The 9,083-nt window shown below is 30.1% G+C and overlaps 1 protein-coding gene across 10 annotated transcripts in view; it reads left to right on the top strand.

Moving 5' to 3' along the window:
* LOC106871687 (chromodomain-helicase-DNA-binding protein 4) overlaps positions 1-9,083 on the top strand; it is a 75,708-nt gene that overhangs the window by 18,292 nt on the left and 48,333 nt on the right. For 8 of the 10 annotated variants that reach the window (XM_014918292.2, XM_014918288.2, XM_014918287.2 and 5 more), the window contains exon 7: positions 6,372-6,554. The exons of 1 other annotated variant lie outside the window; for it this stretch is intronic. In XM_014918292.2, the coding sequence (XP_014773778.1) occupies positions 6,372-6,554 (183 nt within the window). Of the gene's footprint in view, positions 1-6,371; positions 6,555-8,811; positions 8,839-9,083 lie in introns of all 10 variants that reach the window. One more of the 10 variants, XM_014918291.2, reaches the window with a different exon arrangement.

The raw sequence follows: 9,083 nt of genomic DNA, 5'->3' as shown, positions 1-9,083 counted from the left end.
GATTCAAGTCTTAACTTTTTAACTTGATTTTTTTTTTTTTTTTTTTCTCCCTCAAGAGTCTCTTCAATTTTAAACACCTTTTTTTTCATTATCAGAAATAGATTTTCTCTATTTAGTTCCAGTTGCTAACTAACCATAGAAGACATCTGACTTGTTATTTCAGTTTGAAATGTAGTCAATAATTCAAGCTGGATGTTATTGACTGAAGGTTGCAGTGGTGGCGGTGTGGATGCTGATAAAAATAGTTGATTTCTTCAGCTAAACAAAAGCATGCTATTGTTACTCACGAACATTACTCTGTGCTCTGAATGTTATATATATTTATATATATAGTAAACCATGTATAAAATTGTTCACATGCCATTATTACTCTCGTTATTTGACCATTTCTGTCAAGCATGAAAAATAACCATTTCATGTGGCAGAACTAGAGAGAGCACTGCCAGCATCCTAATTTAATTTCTTTAAACTAAAAAATCTTCTAATTTTTAAAGATTAGTTTTTTTTTTTTTTAAATTTCCTGTTCCTTCTTGATGATTGACTACAATTATATAACATTTTGTTTATTTTAATGACTCTTTCATTTGATAATTTATTTTACCTTTCATAGAATTATTATTTTTTTTCCCCCAAAAGAACAAGTGCACAAATATACTCATGGCTTTTAGTATAGTGGGACAATAATTGAAACTGCTCAGGAAAATATATATACCGTACCAGGCAGGCCGTATAGGAATTAACTGAAAAGAATGTAAATGAATTTGAGTTATTGTTGTAATGTGGTTTATGCTACTCAAATAATGATTTTACCTCAGTGAAATTTCCTGGTTTCAGCCTCCCAGCGAGTTACTACAAATATATCAGTTTTACGTATAGTTGTTACTTCATACACATTGGAACCTTATTTATTTATTTTTTTTTTCAATAGAAATACATTTACACTTGACATGCTTTGTATATTGTTTCCATATTTGTTTACGCTATTTTGATTGTGAGAAGTAAAGCCTCTTTGCGATTTAAAAAAAAAAAATTCTATTTCATTAAAAAAAAAAGAGAGGAAATATAGTTGATGTCAGGTAATATATAATTTTCTATCAAGATATATTTATTTAAACTATTCTATAACAATATATATAAAAAAAAAAAATGTATTTGTTCTATGATGTGATAGATTCCTAGTTCTAATTGCCTTTTACTCCATCTAGCTGAATTTTGGTGTAAACTCCAAATGTTTCCAATAACTTTCTAGCTTACCAATTATTTACTAGTAAAATTATTCATTACTAACTTGCCTTACTGCTACTTACTGTCATACCTATTAACGAGCATTCTTGAATGGTTTTGAATGCAGAGCAAAACATGTCTAATTCATCCCCACTTGGACACTCACCTTCTCATTTATTTCTAATAGATGTTTTTATATATTTGTTCATACTTATGTTATTTTGCCAACATATATATAATATATATATAGATATACACATATATGTATATTTGTATATATTTATATTTAGTGTTTCATTTATACACGTTTTTCCCTTCCATTTTGATGTCCAGTAGTAATTGTTGTTGTTACACTGTCAGATGAACCTACTGCTGATGCACTACTAATTTCAAGCTGCCCCATTATCGGCTATCATTTGCCCTCCTCCCTTCAGTGCTTCCTCAAATGCATTCGGCTCTTGTTCAGTTGCGCTATTCTATCTTAAGTAATTTGCATGAATGTTGCCAAAAAAAGATGCGTTCAGATTTGTTGTTCCGGTGCAGATGTGACATTCAGTTTCTCTCTGTCTTTTCTATTTCTCTTTATCTTTCTCTCTCCCTCTCTCAGCTTTTCTGTTATGTCTTTTCTGATTTTGCACATGTGTGTGCTTTTGTTTTTGCACAGGCATTGATTTTTTTTTTCATCACTATTACATAACTTCTCTTCTCTATTTTACTCTTTTCTACATTAATTTCCTTCTGTTTAGAATGTTTTTATAATTTGCCTTGTTTTGTAATTAGCGTCACCTTCATTTCGTACTTTAATAAGTGCTTATCATTGATTTTATTTTTTTTTCAATAACTTGAGATTACGAAGGTTTTCATTTAATGACTTCCCTGGATTTGCATATTTCTTATTTCTACTTTTCAAGTTTCGATTGAAATGTTATATTTTAGATAATAATAATAATAATAATAATAATAATGTGAAATAGTCTTATAGTGCCCTGACTTGGAAATCAACCGGCTTTATGTTATTGTGTTCCATCTTTCTCCCCCTTATCTCTCTTTCTCTCTCTTCCTTTCTCTTCATACAAGTTTTGGTGATTTCTAAGACATCTTTCTTTTTATTCACTCGTCTAATATAGACTTTAACCACTGCTTACAACAGCTGAAGTTTTATTGGTTTATAATTGTCATTGGCTGTTTGCATTGTCTCCTTGAATTTGTCTGCACAGTTGTGGGTATTTGAGAGAGCTTATTGGAATTATTTTGGTTTAGAGATAACTTGGAATTAAGTTCTAGTAACATCCCAATTGTAAAAACAGCAAAATATTTGTGGTTATTTTTTTCTCTTATATGTTTGGATTAGTTTGGAAATCACAATTCCCTTAGATTTTTTTGTCAAGCTTAAGTATAAATATGTGTGTATCTGTGTATACTTGTGTATAATATTCATTGTTAAATATTAAATCTTTTTGCAAAATTTTAGGAAAATATATTAAGAAATTGCTTTGAAATACTTGGGAAGTTTATGTTGTAATTTTTTTCATTTTCCTTAGATTTGTCAAAATTAGATTAGCTTGAACACCCCATGTCTTTCAAAGAATTGTTTCCCTTTTTATCTGTTTAAATAACTTTATGCTTCAAATATCACTTGAGAACATTACTTTTGTTCCCCTATTTTCTAAGGGACTCATGATCTACATTGTCTTTGGAGAATTAAATTTAGCTCAGTCCTCATTCCTGTTTTTTGGTTATTCTGGAAATGTATTGTTTTGATTTTATAAGGCTAAGTGTTTGTGTATGTATATTTATTGGGTGAAAGACGTATTATTTTCAAAAAGTCTTGATCTTCTCTCTGGTGAAGCTATATTATAGGTTTAAATCAAATCAATAATCAACGCCAAGCAACAAAACAAATCTTCCTAACCATTTAGAAGTATTACCATTTATCAATAGCGTGTCTCTTTCTTGTGTGTAATATTGTCTTTGTAAGCTGCATTCAAGTTAAACAAATCTCTTCTGATTGTTCAGAAGGTTGCTTTAGGTGTGCATGCTAGATGAAGATAAGATTAAAATGGAGACATAGTTCTTTCTTTCCTTTCTTTCTTTCTTTCTTTTTTATTTTTTAATAAATATTCTTTTATATTCTTTAGAGCTAACGGAAGTAGTCTTCCTTTCCACTAAATCTAACTTTGCATTTGCTACATTAATAAATTTTTGCTTTTAAAATTTGCTTCAGTAGATGTTTATTTCTAGTTCTATGAATTATTTTTATTTTGGTAACAGAAAAAGCAATTGTAATTGGCTTAACTTCACAAATTTCAAGTTTTATATGTATATATCTGTATATCTATATATAATGTGTGTGAATATATATATGTATGATACTATGTATATATGTATACATACATACATACATATATAATATACTATGTATATATCTACATAGATATATAATATACTATGTATGTATAGTATATATATATATATACTGTGTATGTACATATATACATGCATACATAATATAGTGTGTGTGTGTGTGTGTATGTATATATATATATAGATACATAATATAGTATGTGTTTGTGGATATATATATATATATACACACACATAATACAGCATGTATATATAGATATATATCTATATATATATATATATATATATATATACACGTACGCATATAGTATGTATATACATGTATATATACATATATATGTATATATGCATATAGTATGTATATACATACATACATATATATATATATATATATGAAGCTATGTAAAATGATATTTATATAAAGTGTGTGTCTGTATGTGAGAGTGTGTGATGTATCCTTGTAGTTTTTGTAATTTATCTTCAGTAAAATGCCTCTCAACCCCCAAGTCTATTGTAAACCAAGTTTCCATCCTGATATATGCCAGGGTCCAATGTAGAGATATTTCTTTCTTGTTCCTTATTCTGCGTAATCTATAGAAAGTAGGTATTAATGCTATTTTGGAAGTTGGTTCTATTAAGGTCAGGTCTTATGCACTTAATATTAGATATTCAAAAGCGCACTGTTCTCTCAGAAATTTGACCATATAATTGTATTTTTAATGTCCATCTATTGTCATCTAATATTTTTGCTTTCTATTATTCCTCCCAAATATTTTGACCTAGAGATAGCCGTATGTTCAGCTTGATTTTAGATGGTTTCAACTGCAGTAGGTCAGGCGGTTGCATATTTTTCTTTTTTCTCCTTTTTTTTCATCTTTCATTTAAAAAAATCTTTTTCTAGATTTTCTTTTCTTCATTTTTACCTCCTTTTATATATATATATATATATATATATATATACACATTTTCAATAACTTTTTCTTTTATCTACAAAATAACATTGATATATATATGTATATGAAGTCAGTCACATATATATGTATGTATCTTAATCTTTATATACATATACTCATCAAACATAGGCAGATATGTTGAGATTTGGATATTTTCAATTTATCCATTTTTTTTCTAATTTCTTTCTATTTTTTGTTTGTTTTTTGCACTGGGATTAGAAATGGTGGAAAACAGCTGGTGGTGGATAAATAGTAATGTTTTATAACTCTACTGTGAACAGTATGAAATTGTATTTATTCTTTTGAATTGCTGGCTACTCAAGATCCTATGAAAAGTAAATTGATAACTTCCTAAACTTTGGGGCAATATATATTTGCTTATGTCTTTAAGAACTTTGTTCTTCAAAATGTAGTCAAATTTCTTGTGCTGTTTGGTTATATTGACTGCATGTTGGAGTAGCCAGCTGAAGAGAGAATTTTTTGAAAGTAGTTTAACTTTTGTCTGTGTATATGTATGTATTACACACATATACACAGAAGTGAATTGATACTTGAATACTGCAATAATATACATTGGTAAATGGTTGCAGTGAGCCAGGCATAGAATTAGTAGAGCTCACATCCCTCTTATTGGTAAAGATAGTTTAGAGCTGAGAGTTTCTGAATTTTACAGCATAATCTTTTAAATATCAGAAACTGATAATTTTACAAACTTCCAGAGTTTATGCTGAAAAAAAAAAAATTCCAAAGAACCTTGCTCCCTAAATGTCCTTTCTTTTCTTCTTGTCTGTCTTTTTATTTCTTTTTTTTTGTTATTCGGTATAAGTTAATATGGTGTATTAGTGTGTAAGCTTTCCATGGTCTTTATGCATTTCTTTCTCATTGCTTAAGCCTGATGCTTAGTTTCTTTAGTGTCTGTTTTCTTCTTTATCTGTCAATGTTGTTGTTATGTCACACAAAGGAATTCATACAGAGTTGCTGAGAATGTAGTAAAATGTAATGGATGCGTTTATCATTTGGCTCTGTATACACTGAATTCGGTTTCAAATAATAACAACGAGAAAGAAATGCCTGCAGATTGTCTTTGATGGCAGCTGAAATGTATTTTACTGACCATGTACATGTTCCTCTGTCTGCAAAACTGTGTCATTTAGCTCTGGTTTTTCTGGGAGTTGTTTTCTGTTGCATAACTGGTGGGAAATCTTTCAACCCAACAACATCATAATCACTCCCACGAGCATTTGTATTGTTATAATGGCTCGAAAATTCAAAAGCTGGTTATTCACAGTTAAGGCTTAATTCACCAAACAGAAAAAATAAATCTTGGTATTCACACTATAATAAAACAAGTGAGCATCCCCTCCAACCCCCTTCCCAGAAATTTGTGTGACAGAAGTGTGAATATATGTACTAGTTGTACGATATATTTCCTAGAGGGTAGTGTTGATTTTTGATTAGGGTTTTTCATTTGGTAGACTAGTAAGCCCATAGTGGGGAGATTGCACAGTTTGAACTTTTGGCCATTGAATACTAAGTTCTGGCTCTTAGAATAAATTGGTTTTGGTGGATACAGAAAGGGGAGGATGTTCGTATTTCGAAAGGTGTATATGTTTGTATGGATGTATGTATAGTGTACATGCAGACATATGTACATGTGCACCATTGAAAACAGAAGGGCTCACTGCACCACTACCAATCTAACCACCACCAACATCCAACCACCACCACCACCACTGCTGCTATACTACTACTACTACTTACTATCCTCTAAACGGCTTGACTGACACTGCACTGATTGTCACCTGCGGTCTGTTTCTGTCTGTCATGTAGGAGGGAGAAGGCATTCAGGAACAGGAGGAGGAGGAGGAGGAACACATGGAGTTTTGCTGTGTATGTAAAGATGGTGGCGAGCTGCTGTGTTGTGACAATTGCCCTTCTGCTTATCATATCCATTGTCTGAATCCACAATTAAAAGTTATACCAGATGGGGAGTGGCACTGTCCTCGCTGTTCTGTAAGTTCTAGTTTCTTTCTTCTCTCCTCTTACTGTTACAAGTTGTTACGTGTAGTCAGTGTTTTAGCTTGTTGCCCGCTTCCAGCCTTTTTCAAGCCAATCTAGTGTCACGCTACTAATGTCTTTGTTGATTATTGCTGCTGCTGCCGCTGCCGCCGCCGTTGCTGCAGCTGCTGCCACTGCCACCACTGCTGCTGCCCAAATCATTCTGTCCATAGCACTACTGATGGATTCTCATCTAGTAAGGCCATTCATCCACCCATTGCTTGTTGATGCTTCAGGAATTTTCAATTACCAGGCATTTTTTTTTTTCCATCTATCAATAATTTCAACCAGTACAGAAAACTTTTTTTCCCTTCATACAGTTTTTTTTTTTTTTTTTTTTTTTTTTTTTTTTTTGATAAACTTCCCTTCCATATTACTTTTTATCCTCCAGTGATAAGTTAATTTCTATTCTCTACATATTTCTGTAACATTTGCACATACAAGTGTCCACAAGTTTTTCACCATCTCTTATGCCCTCCCATTTTTTTTCACTTCTACAATAAGCAAACAACAATCCCAATAGACTAGAAGTTCATAATTATAAGCAATCAATCATTACCAAAGAAATTAAGCTCTTTTCCTGAATACAGAATAATATTTATAATTAAAATTATATTGACCAAATATATATGTATATAAATACACACAGCATACATGCACACACACTTTATTGCAGACTCAATTTTATAAATAGCGGAATATAAAAAATTTACAAATTGATTCACTGTAGAATGGTGTTGACTGGTTGACAATGACTCAAATAACGAAAATATGTTTTAATAAGTACGTATACATATATATCGTGCTTTTATTGAAGATCATTTTGGGCATGATAATTTTTAATACATGTTAATTGATTTCACAAAATGTTTCATTAATTCTGAAACAGTTAAGGACTTTTTTTGTTTTTGATTTCATTTCAGTTTTCTCGTGATGTTTGTGTTTTTATCTTTCATCTTCTCCTACTGACATTTCCCCTCCTCATAGAGAATTGAATGGAGATAGCCTTGTATATGGAATTTCTTTGCAGTACATAAGATACCAATGTATTTTATGTACTGTTCATAACTTGGATTTATGTTTGTCGTTTCAACAAGATTACAGTTTCCTCTATAATCTTGTTTCAAAGTTGTAGGGTTTTTTTCCTTCCTGATAGATACATTATACTTATACTCAAGTTGTAAAATATTTTAATTTTATATGCATTTTATAGTCTGTTTTGGAAAGACATTGGCATTGTCTTTTGAATCCGGAAGATAGTTTGTATCATAGTTTCAATGTTCTGTGTTGTTTTCAATTTATCTTGTGAAGAGAATACTAATGGTCTTCTTAGTTTTTATTATTAAATTTTCTCATCTTATTTATTTCCAGTTTTGTTCAAACGTTTTTTCTTGGTAAGGCTTGAATATTCGTTTTTCTTCAATTTTTATCCTTTTCAAATCGTCTAAAATTTTAAGAAGCAATGATTTCACTGTTAACTAGGTTGTATGAAAATGAGGTGTGACTTAAAATAACTGATGATTCTTGTGTTTCTAAAGAAAAAAAAAAAATTACGATGTAGGTTTAATAGTAAAAGTACTTTGAAATGATATTTCTGACATCCATGGAGATAGTTCAATCTAAACAATTTTTCGTTCAACTATGGCTACAATGTATGCACACAGTGTGAACAATAATTCCTACATTGTTATAATACCATAGGTTGTTTTGACAGTTTTACTAGTTTATAGATGAAATGAATAGCCATTCTAGGGAGCAATTAATTATCTTAGGCTAGCATATTTCTGGTTATGAGTATTAAGATTTTGTGCTTTGCATTTTTGGCTTGCCAGTAATATATTATTCATTTATACCAATAATTAGTACGTTCATTTTTCTCATCCACTTGAAGCAAACCTACATAGATACCGGAACCATGCATATACACACTATATATCCTCTGATATCATTTTTAAAAAAATTAGTTTTCGTGCAATAGACTAAATATATTGGCACATCAAAGTGCTAAGATCATATGAATTCATACAAATATGAATTTTCATATTTAAAAGCCAATTTAAGATTTGCTATTTCATATTACCTTTATATATTTTTTTTTAAAATATGCCATTGAAATTTTGTTCATTTCTATCCGAAATGTATATTTTTAGCATGACATAATGTTATGTTCAAAATGTTTATCTAATGTTTTTCTTTCATATTGAATTTTAAGTTAAAGAACGAAGGCAAAGAAAGCTCTGTAAGTTTTATTTCATTGAATTGACTATTTGTTATTGCCTATATCTTTGAATAAAAATTTTAAAAAATGTAGGGCAAGCCATTAAAATAAGATAAAATGTTAATTATTTACTAATTAGAAATCTTCAAAGAACACAAGTCTTAAAGTATAAGTTAGGCTATATTTTAGGGGAATCATCAGGAATTATTGAAATTAGTATTACTGGCAGTAAATTTCTTAAATTGAGGAATAATGTTAGTTCATTA

The sequence above is a fragment of the Octopus bimaculoides genome, chromosome 25 (genome assembly GCF_001194135.2).
Source record: "Octopus bimaculoides isolate UCB-OBI-ISO-001 chromosome 25, ASM119413v2, whole genome shotgun sequence".
Taxonomy (NCBI): domain Eukaryota; kingdom Metazoa; phylum Mollusca; class Cephalopoda; order Octopoda; family Octopodidae; genus Octopus; species Octopus bimaculoides.
The sequence above is the reverse complement of the archived record's forward strand: the minus strand, read 5'-3'. Positions and strand labels throughout refer to the sequence as shown.